This window comes from Numenius arquata, chromosome W, assembly GCF_964106895.1.
Source record: "Numenius arquata chromosome W, bNumArq3.hap1.1, whole genome shotgun sequence".
NCBI lineage: Eukaryota > Metazoa > Chordata > Aves > Charadriiformes > Scolopacidae > Numenius > Numenius arquata.
The window spans coordinates 2941555-2961291 of NC_133615.1; the positions used below are offsets into that span (position 1 = coordinate 2941555).

The 19737-nt window shown below is 45.3% G+C and overlaps 1 protein-coding gene across 1 annotated transcript in view; it reads left to right on the plus strand.

Moving 5' to 3' along the window:
- The first annotated feature begins 997 nt into the window (after positions 1 to 997).
- LOC141476740 (dymeclin-like) overlaps positions 998 to 19737 on the plus strand; it is a 219126-nt gene continuing 200386 nt past the window's right edge. The window contains exons 1-4 of the mRNA XM_074165548.1: positions 998 to 1137; positions 17752 to 17804; positions 18431 to 18524; positions 19393 to 19526. Of these exons, the coding sequence (XP_074021649.1) occupies positions 998 to 1137; positions 17752 to 17804; positions 18431 to 18524; positions 19393 to 19526 (421 nt within the window). The remainder of the gene's footprint in view (positions 1138 to 17751; positions 17805 to 18430; positions 18525 to 19392; positions 19527 to 19737) is intronic.

Here is a 19737-nt window from a genome sequence, read left to right on the forward strand (position 1 = left end):
TGGGGGTGTTCATCCTGGAGAGAAGGAGGCTGAGGGGAGACCTTCTCGTTCTCTCCAACTCCCTGAAAGGAGGGTGTAGCCGGGGGGGGGTCGGTCTCTTCTCCCAAGGACCAGGCGATGGGACAAGAGCAACCGGCCTCAAGTTGCACCAGGGGAGGTTTAGGATGGATATTAGGAAAAATTTTTCCACGGAAAGGGTTATTAAGCCTTGGAATGGGCTGCCCAGGGAAGTAGTTGAGGCACCATCCCTGGAGGTATTTAAAAGCTGGGTTGACATAGTGTTTAGTGATGTGGTTTTGTGTTTTTGTCAGAGTTAGGTTGATGGTTGGACTAGATGATCTTAACGGTCCCTTCCAACCTAGAGGATTCTACGATTCTGTGAAAAAGCAGATTCTTTTACAGAGATCGGGAGGTTGATGTTTGGTCAGTAGGACCTTTCCTCACTAAATGCAGGTTATCTGTGCAGCACTGATAGGGGTAGGGGCTTTCAAGGTGTAAATTATTGATGGCACGCAGGAATTAACTGACGATGGGAGTAATTTGCTTAGTTTATCTACGCATATTTAATTGGAAAACATATTTTCTAATAGCTTGTCAACTTAACATCCCCATTTAAAATGTGAATTCCCTGCAGTTTTCCCACTGGTGGCAGCCTTGATAGCGATACAGCTGTGACACCGTGGTCTTGCCGAGTGCAATTTATGTAAATCCAAGTGACACGACGACAGTAACTTTTAAATTCCTTGAATGAAGATGATATTGTCCTAAGTTTGTTGAAAGAAAATCCTTTTAATGCCTTCTTATGCACCTATTTTCTGCATTTCAGTAACCGTTCAAAAGAGTGAACTAAAGCTTCACCGATAGCAAATTTAGGGTCTTTGTATTCCGTATTTGCACAAAAGAATTTCAATGTTTCTCTCTTTTTTTCTTTTTTTCTTTTTTTCTTTTTTTTCTTGAAGAAATGAGAATTTAGAAAGAGATTTGCCAGATAAAGAAGATGGGAGCCAACAGCAGCAGCATCAGCGAGCTTCCCGAAAATGAGTACTTAAAAAAATTATCGGGAGCAGAGCCCATCTCGGAGAACGATCCCTTCTGGAATCAGCTGCTGTCTTTTAGCTTTACCACCCCAACAAACAGGTAAGAGGGTGCTCGTTGAAGAATTCGACTTGTTAATATAATTATAGAAGTCGTGAGTCTAAAGGCAAATGAGTGGTTATGTTAATTATTCCTGATTTAGGTAGTGCAGGAATGCCTGTGTAATAGGGACTGTTGTTTCTAATTTTGGATGCTCTTTCTGCCACCTCTTCCATCCCTGTGGGTTCCTGTCTTGATAATAGCTCTAATTTCTATTCGTTCTCCTGGGGAAGATCGGAAGTAGGGTCTGTAGTGTTTTGGGGGAGCTTTTATTTATTTCTTTTGGTTGTTTTATTTTTTTTATGGTTGCTTTTGGGTGCTTTTTTTTTTTTCTTTGAGAAAGCCTTCTGGTGTTTCTGGAGTTGCAGAAGACTCCCAATGTGTGATGTTTCCTCTTGACTTACGGTGGACTATGCATCTTCCATAACTTAATTTTAGGTTAACTGTTGATTTTCTTAGTCTATAGGGCTTTTTTCCCCACCTCTTTTAGAATCATAGAATCATTCAGGTTGGAAAAGACCCTTGGGATCATCGAGTCCAACCTTCAACCCTACTCTACAAAGTTCTCCCAGAACTTTTACATTTTAAAAAGAAGCCTTGCCTGTTATCTCCTTAAAATATGTTTTCCAAATATCTAAAATTCAACTTTGGCATGTCTCTTCGCTCTGGAAAGTGCTGTAGATAGAAACAGAGTTAATATTTTTGTGAGGATCCGTAGCACATCTTCAGAAATACCGAACGTAAATCCTTATGATTTCTGTTAACTCAAGTTCATTACCCTGTGTATTATCAATCTTACAAGAACAATCTGCTATTACTTAATACTTTTGAGTATCACTTAAACTGGTTTTACAGTTCACAGTGTTAACCTGATACTTTTCTCTCAGGTGAATGTCTTATTTGCCTCCTTTATTATTAACAGTATTTTCTGGCTATTTTTCACAAAGGGTCATAGAATCATAGAATCATCCAGGTTGGAAGAGACCCTTGGGATCATCGAGTCCAACCATCTACCCTACACTACAAAGTTTTCCCCTATACCATATCCCCCAACACCACATCTAAACGGCTCTTAAACACATCCGGGGATGGTGACTCAACCCCCTCCCTGGGCAGCCTGTTCCAATGCCCGACCACTCTTTCTGTGAAAAATTCTTTCCTAATGTTCAGTCTAGACCTACCCTGCTGGAGCTTGAAGCCATTCCCTCTCGTTCTGTCATTAATTACCTGTGCGAAGAGACCAGCACCAACCTCTCTACAGTGTCCTTTCAAGTAGTTGTAGAGAGTGATGAGGTCTCCCCTCAGCCTCCTCTTCCTCAGACTAAACAGTCCCAGCTCCTTCAACCGCTCTTCATAACCACGTCAAACCACTTGTGTAACAGGCTTAAATAGGCCACCGTGTGTTACTGCTAAAATTGGGAACGCTTTTAATCTCTAATAAATTGGAAACTTGTTTGAGAGCTGTTGTGGCCAATTTTATCGCCATCTTTCAATTATTATTATTCTTTTGGTATTAAAACAGAGCTCCTGTCAATACGAATGACAGTCAAGGGTGTTTTTTGTTTTTTTTTTTTCAGAAGGTGAAAAACTAGTGCAGATTTATGACTGCTCTGATTTCTCGAACCTAGAATATAAATTAGCGATGGAATGAAGAAGAGAATCCAATTTCTAATGAGTTTACATGTTACGTGACTTAGCCCTGTGCTGTGTTTTGTGCCCAGTAGGTTCTGAAAGCAGAGGGATATGTTTATTTTCAGAAGAATTAGGAGCAGGTCCGGTAGCCAATCTGTGTCTCCTACTTGAGTGTCGGTGACAAAGTGACAGCTCACGTAACTGGGAGGGCAAATGGTGAAGGTAAACAACTGGGAGGCATTTACTAGGCGCTCTTTTTGTAAAGAGTGAGGAGGAAAGAAGGATTTTGGCTTCGTAGAATGGTTAGAGTTGGAAGGGACCTTAAAGATTCTGCATGGAGGGAAGAGCCAGAGGGTAGCAAGAAGGTACAGTGTTGTGAAAGGTTGTAAAGCTCATAAAAGGTGGTACCTAATTGGCAGTGGGTGAGGGGAGAGTCATTTTTTCTATAAAATCCCTGAAAACTCAAGAATTATTTGCATCCTACCAGTGTCTAACAAGATGGACAATATTCTAAGAAGTCATATAATGACGCATTTTTTGATTTTGGGGTTGTTTTTAGGGGGAAATAAATATATATATAAAACCCCAGCAATTTCTTTCAGCTGTTCTTCTGCTTCTCCCTCCCCCAACTAAATTAAAGGAGTTTTTCTGAGCTTACTTTGCAGCTTTTTTGTGCTTATTTCACGGAGCGATATCCAGTGCAGAGTAAGTTTGCTTAGAAAAAGCAAAACAAAACACAAAACCGACCAAACCACAAGCCCTCAAACAAGAAACAGAAGTAAAAAAACCCAAGCAAGCAAACAAACAAACAAAAAAAAAAAAACCCCGATCCAAAATTAGGTTGAAAGTTTAATTAGCTGAACACCAGATGGTGCTCTTGCCTGGCGGCTGGAAGGGAGATATTTTTAGCGGCATCTTTTTTTGTGCAGCTTCATAATTGGAAGGAAACAGAAATCTCCCATTAAGTCGCATCTACCTGAGAGATGCGTTTGACAAATGATGTCGAGGCGATGTTGGCTGGAGAGCCCCCTCGGCCGTTGTCTAAATCAGAGAACCTTGCCTGCAGGAACCCAACGATGGAGGTCAATGCTCATTTCTGAGATTGAAAGCTCGCCAGATAACGAGTTAACCCTTGTTTTGTTTTAATGAGGCTGGAGTGAAGGTCGTGCTTTTGACAGGAGCAAGATGCTGGTTTGGGACGGTTGGGGAAAGCGGCCAGTTTTCACCTGTCAAACAGGACGCAACTTAAAGTTTTCTTCTCTCTTCAAATTACTTTTTCCAATTGTGTGTTGCAAAATCTGTGTGTTTATGGTAGGTGATTGCTAGCAAGTGTTAATTGGGAGCCGTGTAAGTGCGGTGTGTTGTTTTCATGGAGGTAATTGGTGATATTTTAGAGTAAAAGATCTATCCTACTTCCTCAAATTATTGCACAGATGGGATTAATATGATCCCCAAGGAGAAAAGGGTCATATTCTCTGGATCATAGAATCACAGCATGGTTTGGGTTGGAAGGGACCTTAAAGATCACCAAGTTCCATTCCCCCATGCCCTGGGCAGGGACACCTCCCACCAGACCACGTTGCTCCAAGCCCCCTCCAACCTGGCCTTGAACCCCTCCAGGGATGGGGCAGCCACAGCTTCTCTGGGCAACCTGGGCCAGGGTCTCACCACCCTCACAGCAAAGAAGTTCTTCCCCAGATCTCATCTCAATCTCCCCTCTTTCAGTTTAAAATCCTTCCCCCTCCTCCTATGGCTGCCCTCCCTGATCAAGAGTCCCTCCCCAGCTTTCCTGGAGCCCCCTGAGGGACTGGAAGGGGCTCTAAGGCCTCCCCGGAGCCTTCTCTTCTCCAGGCTGAACAACCCCAACTCTCTCAGCCTGTCCTCACAGCAGAGGGGCTCCAGCCCTCGCAGCATCTCCTCTGGCCCCGCTCCAACAGGTCCATGTCCTTCTGGTGTTGGTGGCCCCAGAGCTGGAGGCAGCCCTGCAGGGGGTGTCTCCCCAGAGCGGAGCAGAGGGGCAGAATCCCCCCCTGGCCCTGCTCTCTACGCTGCTGGGGATGTAGCCCAGGCTGCAGGTGGCTTTCTGGGCTGCCAGTGCACAGTGCCAGCTCACGTTGAACTTCTCATCCACCAACACCCCGAAGTCATTGTTGAAATTTACCTTGAAATTTGAATCTGTGTGTGTAAATAAAAATTGTGGGGTTTTTAACCCTTTTCCATGTATGTTTTCTCTCTAGTGAGGAATATGTGAAGAGTGCTTTGCTTTACAGAAGCTGTTCCAAATTAGTCCAGGTACTGCTGATCACAGTTGCCAAAGGAAGACCTTTTGGGCTGCCAAACCCAGTTGGATCTTCTGAGGAACAATAGTCATTAATCCCCAAAAGCAGGAGCCCGGGGTCTTTCCTTTAGGGTTGGTGATTTACTGGCTTTCTAGTCTGAAAAAGATGAAGACATGATATTGTGTCTGATCTTTTAATGGCACTGCTTTCCCCTTTCACTGTGGTTGATCTCATCCTCTATTCATCCATTTGTCATCTTCTTGGTTCTCTCTTTTGCTTTCTTTCCCCAGCCCTACCTGACTGTATACATTAATCTCTCTTTATGTGGTTCTTTGTAGAGTTCTTGAGCATTACTCATTTACTCCCCGTGAATGCTCCAGGAGGAAAAGGACCTGGGGGTGTTGGTCAACAGCAGCTGAATATGAGCCAGCAGCGTGCGCAGGTGGCCAAGAAGGCCACCAGCATCCTGGCCTGTATCAGGAACAGTGTGGCCAGCAGGATTGGGCACTGGTGAGGCACCATTCATAGATTCATAGATTGGTCCAGGCCGGAAGGGACCTCCAAAGGTCATCTAGTCCGACCTCCCCGCAGTCAGCAGGGACACCTCCTACTAGACCAGGTTGCCCAGGGCCTCGTCGAGCTTCACCTTGAATATCTCAAGGGAAGGGGCCTCAACCACCTCCCTGGGCAACCTGTTCCAGTGTTCCACCACCCTCATGGTAAAGAATTTTTTCCTAATATCCAATCTAAATCTCCCCTTCTCCAGCTTAAAACCATTGCCCCTCGTCCTGTCACTGCAGGCCTTTGTAAACAGACCCTCCCCAGCCTTCCTGTAGGCCCCCCTCAGGTACTGGAAGGCCGCTATGAGGTCTCCCCGGAGCCTCCTTTTCTCCAAGCTGAACAACCCCAGCTCCCTCAGCCTGTCCTCATAGGAGAGGTGCTCCAGCCCCCTGATCATTTTGGTGGCCCTCCTCTGGACCCGCTCCATCAGGTCCATGTCCTTCCTATATTGAGGGCTCCAGACCTGCACACAGTACTCCAGGTGAGGTCTCACCAGAGCAGAGCAAAGTGGCAGAATCACCTCTCTGGATCTGCTGGCAACACTTCTTTTGATGCAGCCCAGGATGTGATTGGCCTTTTGGGCTGCGAGTGCTATGCTAGCACCATCTCGAGTGCTATGTCCAGTTTTGGGGCCCTCACAGTAAGACAGACATTAATGTTCTGGAGCGTGTCCAGAGAAGGTCAATGAAGCTGGTGAGGGGTCTGGAGCACAAGTCTTGTGAGGAGCGGCTGAGGGAGCTGGGGGTGTTCAGCCTGGAGAAAAGGAGGCTGAGGGGAGACCTTCTCGCTCTCTCCAACTCCCTGAAAGGAAGGTGTAGCCAGGGGGGATCAGTCTCTTCTCCCAAGTCACAGGTGATGGGACAAGAGGACATGGCCTCAAGTTACACCAGGGGAGGTTTAGGATGGATATTGGGAAAAATTTCTTCCCTGAAAGGGTTGTCAAGCCTTGGAATGGGCTGCCCAGGGCAGTGGTGGAGTCACCATCCCTGGAGGTATTTAAAAGTCGGGCAGACGTGGTGCTGAGGGACATGGGTCAGTGGTGGCTTTGTCAGTGTTGGGTTGATGGTTGGACTAGATGATCTTAAAGGTCCCAACCTAACCAATTCTATGATTCTACTCTTCTATACTGGATTCATTTTTTCAGTCCAGTTAACATTTTTTCATCTGTTTCTGTGAAGAACTCAAGGTAGTTGGGGGGGGGGGGAGATAAAGTTTGCCAAACCCAACGCTACTGACTCTGAAGCTGCTGTGTCTCCGTCAGCAACACTGATGCGAGATACTCTTGCCCTTTTCACTATCCCTTCCAGGGTTTATTTGGGTCTTCTCTGGGTTTCATCAGGAACTAATCTGTCTGAAAAACAACAGGGCAAAAAGAAGTGTTCATTTCTTCAGCCAAGTTCATTCCTTAGAGTGATTCGTAGAGTGGTACCACAAAACGATTCTGCCACAACGAGGGATTGATTTTTTTTTTTTCAGGGGGGCAGAGCTAAAAGGTGGGCTTTTGGGCCCAATTTTGGAATTGTTTAAATCTTCTGTGCCATCTAAAAATGAAAGTGAAAACGTGTGGTCAAGGCAGAGCTGGCTGCTGGGCTCCTCCTCTGGAGACATTCAAAACCCACCTGGACACGTTCCTGTGCAACCTGCTCTGGGTGGACCTGCCCTGGTAGGGGGTTGGAGTAGATGATCTCCAGAGGTCCCTTCCAACCCCGTATCATTCTGGGATTCTGTGAGTGAATAATCTGCTTTTATGGGCTGTTCTTTCTTCCTCTCATAATGTTGATTTTCTTAGTAGTTCAGCAAGTGTTAAGAAAGAATAGTAAGTGGGAATAATTATGAATCGGCCATCAGTAATTAAAGGAGCTGACGAATCCCTGCTCACCCCCCGCCCCCGTGACTCTCCTGGAGAGAGCGATAGTGACAGCTGGAGCAAGTCTCGGGTTTTGGGCAGATAAAGCCACCGGGGCCTCACACAATTTAGGAGTGGTAAGAGATAAGTAATATATACAGAAGTGATAGTAAAAGGAAAAGCTACCAGCAATTTAATCTTAGTTTGTCTCCTGCTTTTCAGTGTAAAAGGTATATTGTGATCTCCTCTTGCGTAAAGCAGCCAAGCAGGTAAAGTCCCCTTGGGCTACAGAAGTGTCTGCTGAGAAATTTCTGGTTTCAGCCAAAAATGGGGTCTAAATTCACAATCCTTCATGGTCTTTTTTTTTTTTTTTTTTCCTTCATGGATCCTTATTTGTTGCATAGAATGGCACCAGTGCTATTTAACATCTTTGTTGGAGACATGGACAGTGGGATAGAGTGCACCCTCAGCAAGTTTGCCGATGACACCAAGCTGTGTGGCACGGTCGACACGCTGAAGGGAAGGGATGCCATCCAGAGGGACCTGGACAGGCTTGAGAGGTGGGCCCGTGCAGACCTCATGAAGTTCAACCAAGCCAAGTGCAGGGTCCTGCACCTGGGTCACAGCAGTCCCAGGCACAAATACAGGTTGGGCGGAGAATGGCTGGAGAGCAGCCCTGAGGAGAAGGACTTGGGAGAGCTCATGGATGAGAAGCTCAACATGAGCCAGCAATGTGCACTGGCAGCCCAAAAAGCCAACCGCATCCTGGGCTGCATCAAGAGAAGCGTGGCCAGCAGGTCGCGGGAGGTGATTCTACCCCTCTACTCTGTTCTCGTGAGACCCCACCTGGAGTTCTGTGTCCAGCTTTGGAGTCCTCAGCACAGGAAGGACATGGACCTGTTGGAACGGGTCCAGCGGAGGGCCACAAAGATGATCAGAGGGCTGGAGCCCCTCTCCTGTGAAGACAGGCTGAGAGAGCTGGGGTTGTTCAGACTGGAGAAGAGAAGGCTCCGGGGAGACCTCAGAGCAGCCTTCCAATATCTGAAGGGAGCCTACAGGAGAGCCGGAGAGGGACTCTTTGTCAGGAGATGTAGTGACAGGACAAGGGGTAATGGTTTTAAATTGGCAGAGGGGAGATTGAGATGAGGTCTGGGGAAGAACTTCTTTGCTGTGAGGGTGGTGAGACCCTGGTGGCCCAGGTTGCCCAGAGAAGCTGTGGCTGCCCCATCCCTGGAGGGGTTCAAGGCCAGGCTGGATGGGGCTTTGAGCAACCTGGTCTGGTGGGAGGTGTCCCTGCCCATGGCAGGGGGGTTGGAACTAGATGAGTTTTAAGGTCCCTTCCAACTCTAACCATTCTATGATTCTATGGACTCATGGGAACTGAATTAAAATCGTATCAAACCTCTTAAATCTGTAACTTTCTACATGTCAAGTGGCTGAGTAATCAATCCGGATGCTGGTTGGATATCGGAAAAAGAAAATACAGCTTTTTCTGGGTGACTTCTTGAGTTGTTGGTACGGGCAAGAGCCATGAGGTTTACTTTGGAGTCTGGGTTTAGGCAGACCTTTGTGTTCATGAGCCTTTAATGGAAAGATATAAAAACGAGCAACTTATTATTTTTTTTTTTTTATGTTGCCTTAATATGGTGCATTTTTAAATTGGTACAATAAATTATCTCCAGCTTTTTCTTCTTTGACGTCTTTCCTCCCGACTAGTCCATTAAAGTCAGAATTCCCACGGTATGAATTTACCGATTGGGCTGATTCTTCTGTTTCGTATTCAGTGAGCAAAGAAAAAAGCTTTATTTAGAGGGGAAAAACTGTCAGGAAAGCTATTCCTTTTTTTTCCCCCCCTCCCCTTTTTTTTCCCCCCCTCCCCTTTTTTTTCCCCCCCTCCCCTTTTTTTTCCCCCCCTCCCCTTTTTTTTCCCCCCCTCCCCTTTTTTTTCCCCCCCTCCCCTTTTTTTTTCCCCCCTCCCCTTTTTTTTTCCCCCCCTCCCCTTTTTTTTCCCCCCTCCCTTCCTTTTTTTTCCCCCCTCCCTTCCTTTTTTTTCCCCCCCCCTTCCTTTTTTTTCCCCCCCTCCCTTCCTTTTTTTTCCCCCCCTCCTTTCCTTCCCCCCCCCCACCCCTTCCTTTTTTTTCCCCCCTCCCTTTTTTTTTTCCCCCCCTCTTCTTTTTGGAAGTAATGGTTTTTTACAATATATGCCAGAAGAGCTGACCACAGAATCCGTCTTGCTGGTAGTATGAAGCCAGAAATAAAAAATCTGCAGTCAATGAAAACTATTTTCAAATTAAAATGATTTTTTTTTTTTTTTTTGAGCCATAAACTGCTGAATTTGCCATTCCTTCCCACCTCTACTGAAAAGATGCTTTCTTACAGAAAAAAATAACTTGCTGGTGAAGAAACTCCTTGTACCGTGATCGGTAACTACAAAGGCCAAGTGATTAAATCCCAATAAATTGGAAAAAACTTCACGTGAGATGGGTTATGAAATTTCAGCAAGAGAAAACAGAGTTTGTACTGTCTAAATACTGTTTCAATTATTATATTTTACTTGGTCAATAATCACTGCCTATACACATGATAACTCCTAATTTTTACTCTTTCTTGTGAAATATAGAGGCAATTCTGGTTTGTGTTAGTATATCCCCTATGTTTGAGGGGGTGCGTGTGCATCCAATTCCCAAAGGGTCTTTGTAGGATGATACAGGTTTGAGGGCTTGAATTTCGGTGTCGGGAAGAAGAGGTGACCTCTAGAATCAGAGAGGCAATATTTGAGCTTGCAAGTTTCAATTTAATTTTGATTTCTTCTCTTCCCAGTAGGGAGCCCTTATTATGTGACGTAGTTATAGTGGTTGTGCGGTCCTTTTTCGTACAGAAGGGGATTTACCCTTGATTATTTTTCGCTTCTGGTGCAGATGTGCGATACCTGGTGTCACACAGATGCTTCCTGTGTCTACATGGGTTTGTGGTGACAATTTGTATGCAAAATAGTCATTCTGCTTGCCGTGTTGAGATGTTAAAATAATCACTGCTGCTGTAAAACCTCTCATGTTTTGATGCCTTTGAAACAAAACAAGATAAAACTATTTTCTTTGAAGAACTCTATGCTGTCAGGAAGCAAATTTCATCATTACTGTTAATTATAGTTTTGCTGAAAGCTGTGGACCTACTCTCGACATAAAAAAAGCAAATTTTTTTTGCTTGTCGTTGCAGATGACACCAAATTGGGTGGGAGTGTTGATCTGCTGGAGGGTAGAAAGGCTTTGCAGAGGGATCTGGACAGGCTGGCTGGATGGGCCGAGGCCAATGGGATGAGGTTCAATAAGGCCAGGTGTCGGGTCCTGCACTTGGGTCACACCAACTCCATGGATGCTCCAGGCCTGGGGCAGAGGGCTGGAGCTGGGAAAGGAGTGGGAAAGGAGCTGTGGCTGTTGTTCAACTGTTGGCTGAACATGAGCCAGCAGTGTGCCCAGGTGGCCAAGAAGGTCACCAGCGTCCTGGCCTGTGTCAGGAACAGCGTGGTGAGTAGGACTCAGGAGGTGATGGTCCCCCTGTCCTGGGCACTGGTGAGGCCCCACCTCGAGGGCTGGGTCCAGTTTTGGGCCCCTGACCACAAAAAAGACATTGAGGGGCTGGAGCGTGTCCAGAGAAGGGCAGCGGAGCTGGTGAGGGGTCTGGAGCACAAGTCTTGTGAGGAGCAGCTGAGGGAGCTGGGGGTGTTCATCCTGGAGAGAAGGAGGCTGAGGGGAGACCTTCTCACTCTCTCCAACTCCCTGAAAGGAGGGTGTAGCCGGGGGGGGTTGGTCTCTTTTCCCAAGGAACAGGTGATGGGACAAGAGGAGACGGCCTCAAGTTGCACCAGGAGAGGTTCAGATTGGATATTAGGAAAAATTTCTTAACCAAAAGGGTTATTAAGCCTTGGAATGGGCTGCCCAGGGCAGTGGTGGAGTCACCATCCCTGGAGGTATTTAAAAGACGGGTTGACATGGTGCTTAGTGACATGGTTTAGTGATGGTTTTTTTCATCAGAGTTAGGTTGATGGTTGGACTAGATGATCTGAAAGGTCCCTTCCAACCTGGACAATTCTATGATTCTAAAATCAAATAATTTCTTGCTTTTATAAAGGACTTTGAAAATCATAGAATACTGAGTTGGAAGGGACCTCGAGGATTGTCTTGTCCAACCTTGGACCGGAAAATGCTGGCCACCGGATCACAGGATCAGGCAGGGATTCCTGTTGAAACCTGGAATTTTTTCCTGGAGTGTGTGGGAAGCAACGAGCCAGTTGAGTCTTTGTGGTTAAATCTTTTCTTTGGATCCTTAGTGTTTCCCCCAAAACCTGTTTGAAATCCTCACACCAGGTGATACCTTTTGCTTATGCCTCGGAAAATCGTCGAACTGGTAAATATAGTTGGGAAATGTACAACCTGCCCAAAACCAAGTGGTTTAGTTCAGGTGGTGCCCGTTGAAATATAAAATTACGTGTACAAATTCACCCAGGTCGCTCTGATCATCTTTCTATTAAAGATCCGTGGCGTGAAGCTGGTGTTTGTTGCCATGTGGATGTGAACATCTTCCAAAGTGGTGTCTCCTCCGTGGCAGGGCTTACTGGGTGTTACTGGGGTGCCTGGCTTTCTCCTGGTTTACTTACCTTGCTGCTTGGTTACTGCTAGAAATTAATAACCTTTTTCGTGTTCTCTGCCCAGGTGGCCAAGAAAGCCAACGGCATCCTGGCTTGTATTAGAAATAGCGTGGCCAGCAGAAGCAGGGAGGTGATTGTCCCCCTGTACTCAGCACTGGTGAGGCCACACCTGGAGTATTGTGTCCAGTTTTGGGCACCTGGATCCAAGAGAGATATGGAGGTGCTGGAGCGAGTGCAGAGGAGGGCAACGAAGCTGGTGAAGGGCCTGGAAAACAAATCCTATGAAGAGCGGTTGAAGGAGCTGGGACTGTTTAGTCTGAGGAAGAGGAGGCCGAGGGGAGACCTCATCACTCTCTACAACTACTTGAAAGGACACTGTAGAGAGGTTGGTGCTGGTCTCTTCGCACAGGTAACTAATGACAGAACGAGAGGGAATGGCTTCAAGCTCCAGCAGGGTAGGTTTAGACTGAACATTAGGAAAGAATTTTTCAGAGAAAGAGTGGTCGGGCATTGGAACAGGCTGCCCAGGGAGGTGGTTGAGTCGCCATCCCTGGATGTGTTTAAGAGCCGTTTAGATGTGGTGTTGGGGGATATGATATAGGGGAGAACTTTGTAGTGTAGGGTAGAGGGTTGGACTCGATGATCCCAAGGGTCTCTTCCAACCTGGATGATTCTATGATTCTATGAAAATGTGCTAACGGTTCTCATAGACAAGGGGATATTTTACTCCTCCATCCCTAATGAGTCTGTCTTCTATTTTTTATGTGTTCTAGAAAATACTGTCTTTCAGAAGCTTCTTTTCACTTCTGAAAAAATGTAATTTTTATTTTCCCAGCTCCTGGTAGATAAAATGGCAGGGGGGGAAATGCGTGGGATGTTTTCCTTTTCTTTTCTGAAAGGTTGGTGTGTTTTTCCTGGATCCTCCCATAGGTACTTCATTACAACTAAGTGTAATATGTTGAAGGGGATGAATTTAAATGCATTTTAGACTTTTTTTGGTCCTAAATTGTGAGATCCTAAAATAGGTATCTATATATGTGCATGTATATACATATGTATTTGGCAACAAGGCAGTCTGTCTTCTTTGGGTGAGGGTTTTTGGAGAGAATGGGAACTTTTATTTGTCATCAGTGCAACAAAGAAGCTTCACCCTCAATGTTTGCTCTTGTTGTTAGCGCTGAAGAGTAGTTTGAATGCTCCCAGTGCTGCTCTGTGGATTAATGAAGGGATGCTTTAGTGTTAGGTTTCCGTTCTTCTATTCATTCATTAACCAAATGTCATCTCCACGGGGATTAAAAACTTAAAAGCTCATTAAAAAGAGCATGGTCAGAAGGTCGAGGGAGGTCATCCTGCCCCTCTGCTCTGCCCTGGGGAGGCCCCATCTGGTTTACTGGGTCCAGTTCTGGGCTCCCCAGTTCAAGAAGGACAGGGAACTGCTGGAGAGGGGACAGCAGAGGGCTACAAAGATGTTGAGGGGCCTGGAGCATCTCTCTGATGAGGAAAGGCTGAGAGACCTGGGGCTGTTCAGCCTGGAGAAGAGCAGACTGAGAGGGGACCTCATCAATGCTGAGCAATATCTAAAGGGTGGGTGGCAACTTGAACATAAGAAGTTCCATCTCAACATGAGGAGGAACTTCTTTCCTGTGAGGGTGGCAGAGCCCTGGGAGAGGCTGCCCAGAGAGGTGGTGGAGTCTCCTTCTCTGGAGACATTCCAACCCCACCTGGACACGTTCCTGTGGGACCTGCTCTGGGCGGTCCTGCTTTGGCAGGGGGTTGGACTAGATGATCTCCAGAGGTCCCTTCCAACCCCATAGCATTCTGTGAAAACCTTATTATTTATCTCCAGATGTCCCTTCTTGTTCTTGTTTTGTGAAAAAGGGGAAGTGGGATGTAGTTAATTTTTAAGCGTTAAACTTCATTTTGGTAGGAAAAAGAATGACTGGGGTGTTAAAATCTTTGCTGAAGATCTGAAGGTCTTGCTTGGTTTGCCGCTGGTTTTAATCCTTGACACTTGTAGAAATTACGCAACTGTGTGGAATTTGAGGACTTTGTGTATTTTTTAAGAACTCAAAGAGAGGAGACAACAAACCATAAGAATGCTACGCTTTAAGATATAAGATAGGGCTTTGAGCAACCTGGTTTACTGGGAGGTGTCCCCACGGCAGGGGGATGAAACTAGGTTGGTCTTTAAGGTCCCTTCCAACCCAAATAATTCTCTGATTCTATAACTGCTTAGAAATTAGGGGGAGAAATGAACTATAATGAAAAGCTGAATGTCTACGTGTTTAAATCCTGGAGCAATGCCAGCAATGGCTCAGGCTGGATTACACAAATCCTCGGCATCTTTGGATAGTGGGAGGTGGGTCACGTTGTGCTGGATTACAATTATTCGGTACCTGAGCGCTCTCTGGCTTGGCGTCCAGTATAATATTCACCTTGTCTGTCACCTCGCAGGATGGAATATGACCCCATGACAAGCAACCAGCTGGAGAAATTTAGACCTTTTTTCCAAAAAAAAAAAAGTGCAAGAAGTCCTTGGTTTGTATAGACCTAGAAAACCGTGTTTGTAGATGCTGGTGGGGTGTTTTAGCTTTATACTATTTATTTTTAACTGCTCTGCATGTTTTTAGCGCTGGAAGGAGACCGCCTTTGAGACTAAGTCTAATGTTTTTAAAGTATACGTGGAAGGTTGGTTTTTTTCTGCAATTTAAGCGGCAAAACAATTTAGAAGGGAGGAAAGAATGGCGATATTTTATATCAAAAAGAGTCAGTCTGTAAAATCTACAGTTGTTTTAGGATATTCAGCTGTAGGTTAAGAGCTGTCTCTGCTCTCAGACAGTAAATTAGTCTGATACACAGAAAAATTTGCAGGCATCTTAAATTTTGTTTGATGTCTCTGTCTTGAAGCATTTCCTATTGAAAAGTTTTGAAATAATTATTCTGGCTGCTCTTTCTACCGATATCCTCCTCTCCTCTTCAAGTCCTCAGGAGTTGGAACAGCTCGGACAAACTCTAACAGCTTCCGAGAATCATAGAATGGTTAGAGTTGGAAGGGACCTTAAAGATCATCCAGTTCCAACCCCCCTGCCCTGGGCAGGGACACCTCCCACCAGACCAGGTTGCTCAAAGCCCCATCCAACCTGGCCTTAAACCCCTCCAGGGATGGAGCAGCCACAGCTTCTCTGGGCAACCTGTTCCAGTGCCTCACCACCCTCACAGCAAAGAATTTCCTCCTCATATCTCATCTAAATCTCCCCTCTGCCAATTTAAAACCATTACCCCTTGTCCTGTCACTACATCTCCTGACAAAGAGTCCCTCTCCGGCTCTCCTGTAGGCTCCCTTCAGATATTGGAAGGCTGCTCTGAGGTCTCCCCGGAGCCTTCTCTTCTCCAGGCTGAACAACCCCAGCTCTCTCAGCCTGTCCTCACAGCAGAGATGCTCCATCCCTCTGATCATCTTCATGGCCCTCCGCTGGACCCGTTCCAAGAGGTCCATGTCCTTCCTGTGTTGAGGACTCCAAAGCTGGACACAAGCTTTTCACAAAGCTGGAGAGCATGGCTCCACGTGGGTTTTCAGCGGTGGAGCCGGTTTAGGGGTTTCCCATGCGGCACCACGGTTAATCTGTGGTTGATGCAACAGTTCTTAGGACTGGACTGTAAACTGAATTACCATCTACCTTTAAAAACAGAAAGAAGGGGTACTGTTTCCCCCACCGATGCCTTTTAGAAGGTCGCTGGCAGAGCTGCAGGTAGTTGCCAAGAACGGTTGCGGTACCGTGCCCATTTTGTCTTCATTCTTCGATGTTTTTATATCAATTAGCAAATTAAATGCTTAGGAAGCACCAGTGACTTTGGCAATTTAATTATGGCAGTATTGAGTTTTGCACTATTTTTATACGAGAGGAGTGCTTGAACGGAGTCCATCCCACTGAGTTTTCCAGGCTTAGTTACTATTCGGGTTTCATCACATTGCTGCATTCCTATTTATTCTGAGGATGGTAATTTTCATACTTTTAATTACAAGGATGAAATTATTCAGCCTATATTGCGTGCTGTGTTACGTCTTCAAGGATTGAACTGGGCTTTTTTTTTTTTTTTAACTGACTTTTTTAAATTTTACCCCTCTGCTCTCGTGAGACCCCACCTGGAGTACTGTGTCCAGCTCTGGAGTCCTCAACACAGCAGAAGGACATGGACTTGTTGGAACGGGTCCAGCGGAGGGCCACGAAAATGATCAGAGGGCTGGAGCACTTCTTCTATGAAAACAGGCTGAGAGAGCTGGGGTTGTTCAGCCTGGAGAAGAGAAGGCTCCAGGGAGACCTTAGAGCCCCTTCCAGTCCCTCAGGGGGCTCCAGGAAAGCTGGGGAGGGACTCTTGATCAGGGAGGGGAGCCATAGGAGGAGGGGGAAGGATTTTAAACTGAAAGGGGGGAGATTGAGATGAGATCTGGGGAAGAACTTCTTTGCTGTGAGGGTGGTGAGACCCTGGCCCAGGTTGCCCAGAGAAGCTGTGGCTGCTCCATCCCTGGAGGTGTTCAAAGCCAGGTTGGAGGGGGCTTGGAGCAACGTGGTCTGGTGGGAGGTGTCCCTGCCTATGGTAGGGTGGTTGGAACTGGATGATCTTTAAGGTCCCTTCCAAGCCAAACCATTCTATGATACTGCTTAATGTGGCACTGGACACAACATCTGATTATTATTTGTCTTTTTCCGCCCTATCTATTGAAGAAAAATAAACTTCCCATGTATTCTTCTGTTTTGTTTTGAGGAACAGTTTCTCCACTGGTAGATTTGGGGTGATAGAAGTATTTAAGTGTCTTTTTATATGTTTGACGCAGCTGCTGTTTACTTTTAGTGGTTGTTGGCAGGTTCTGCTTTAGTGCTTTATTGTCATTTTTCAGCTGATGGTTTTCATTGAGGCATACCAACAGACAATTAATGAAGTTATGAAAAATTTGGTGTATCTGATGTAATTGCTGCATTAATATAATAACATTAATTAAAGGGAGGTGGTCCTTAGCTTGAGGTTAAATGTCAGGTGGAGGATTCTGTAGTTTCTGCTTTCTAAAAAGGTGTTATTTCATATGATAGTTCCTGTAAAAAATCCACATTCTCAGTGGCATCAAGGTAAAAGTGGCGGCACTGGACCATTAAAGGTTGGACTAGATGATCCTTGAGGTCCCATCCAACCTGGTATTCTGTGATTGAAGCCCCAAAGGTAGTAGTAACACAAAGGACGTAGTGTCATCATTCTGTTTTGACAAACAACTCACTTTTGAATATTAGTTTTCATCTTTTATTGTCGCCGTACTTCAAATATACATTGTACTGCCTGATACTGGGATGACAGAGCACGGGAATGGATTGTCCAGGGAGGTTGTGGAGTCTTTGTCCTTGGAGGTATTCAAAAGCCACCTGGACGTGGTCCTGGGCAGCTGGTTCTAAGTGGCTTTCCTTGAGCAGGGAGGTTGGAAGAGATGACCTTCAGAGGTTCCTTCTCGCCTCAACCACTCTCTGCTTCTATGATATCTATGTATGGATTGGTAAACTTAAGTAATTGCTTCATAGAAAAATTTTGCTACTGTTCTGTAATGCATTTTCACTTCAAGTAGAGGAACTCAATTGCTTGTGTAACCATTTCTATTTTCTTCCCCCCAGCGCTGACTTGAAGCTCTTGGAAGAAGCAACGATCTCAGTCTGCAAGTCTTTAGGTGAGAAATTGTGCTATCTTAACTTTTTTCCGCGTTCTCGATCAGCAAAATTAAGAAACAGCACTCGTGTGCGCATCCATGTCTTCGGTATATTTAATCCTACTTGTAGGTGTTCCACTACTAAGATTAAAGTAAAGAGTGTGTATATATAAATCTCAAACTTTTAGAAACTCCCCTTTTTAACTAGTTATTCCTACTACCTCGTTTTTCCCACTGTCCTCTAAGGTGATCATTAAGGGGAAAGAATGAATCAGAGGGCGAAAGGAAGGGATAATACAAATGCGATCAACGATGTTTCTAGAAGACAAAAGCTAGTTGTGAAAACCTGCCCAGTTTTCTGACAGGAGACTCTTGTGCTTTAGACAAATCTTGGAAGGGAAGCAGTATGAGCTCCTGATTTGGGATATTTTAAATCTAGGATGAAAAGTACGTTTAGAGAACAGTTAAGGAGTAGCAAAACATGTACTGGAGAATCTTAAAAGAAGAACAGCAGCTTTACAGAAGAACAGACAGATGTAGAAATAGTTAAGACGTTGAAATTTGGTTTCATTCTATATATTATTTCAACTAAATAGTGTCAACTTTGGCATTCTGTAGTAATAATATCTTATTTTTCTCTCACCTAGTTGAGAAGAATCCTCGAACGGGAAACCTTGGGTCTTTGATTAAAGTCTTTCTTTCTAGAACCAAAGAGTTAAAGATTTCAGCAGAATGTCAGAAGTAAGTATCCGGAAAAAAGCTCTGTGTGCCATTTCATTTTTGAAATGTTCTTTTACTCCTAGCTCTTGAGTTTTTTTTCTTTGAAAATTAATGTAATCACAGACCAAACCTTAGAAATCTCTTAAATTTTTGTTTGAAACAGAACAAGTGTCTAGTACTTTTCCAAACATAGACAATTAAGTGTAATAAATGGATTGCTGGGGAAAAAGACATAGAATCATAGAATGGTTTGGTTTGGAAGGGACCTTGAGGACCATCCAGTCCCACCCCCTGCCCTGGGCAGGGACACCTCCCACCAGACCAGGTTGATCAAAGCCCCCTCCAACCTGACCTTGAACCCCTCCAGGAATGGGGCAGCCACAGCTTCTCTGGGCAACCTGGGCCAGGGTCTCACCACCCTCACAGCAAAGAAGTTCTTCCCCACATCTCATCTCAATCTCCCCTCTTTCAGCATCAAACCCTTCCCCCTCGTCCTATGGCTCCCCTCCCTGATCAAGAGTCCCTCCCCAGCTTTCCTGGAGCCCCTTGAGGGACTGGAAGGGGCTCTGAGGTCTCCCTGGAGCCTTCTCTTCTCCAGGCTGAACATCAACTCTCTCAGCCTGTTTGTGTTCATCCTGTGTGTTTGTGTAGAAGTGAGATACAAACGTAGCTAGGAATAACATTGTATTCTCTTGGGGGAAGAAAAAAATCTTTAAAATACATTTCCAGTTTGTTTGCTGGAGATTCACTGCTTAAGCACTTTGTCTTTTCCTTGCTTCAACTGTAGGAACCTCTTGGTCTACTCTGACTTATATTTTTCTTCTGGTTTTTGATGCGTGATCCCAAGTTAAACGTTACTGATTGTTCTTTGTTTCTGCTTCTTTTCTAGTCACCTCTTCATCTGGCAGGCTCACAATGCCCTGTTCATTATTTGCTGTTTGCTGAAAGTATTCATCAGTCGAATGTCAGAGGAGGAGCTGCAACTTCATTTTACTTACGAAGAGAAAGCACCAGGCTCGTATGGTGGGTATAGACTTAGTGCTAGTGAAATAAATACCCCACAATAAACTAAAAAGTTCTAATTTGTGTAGATTTGGGGCTGAGGGGTATGGTTTAGCGGTGAACTTTGTAGCATTCGGTTAATGGTTGGACTCGATCTTAAGGGTCTTTTCCAACCTAAATTATTCTATGATTCTATGTTTTCTTTAGATTAAGAGCCCCAAACTTTGCTTTA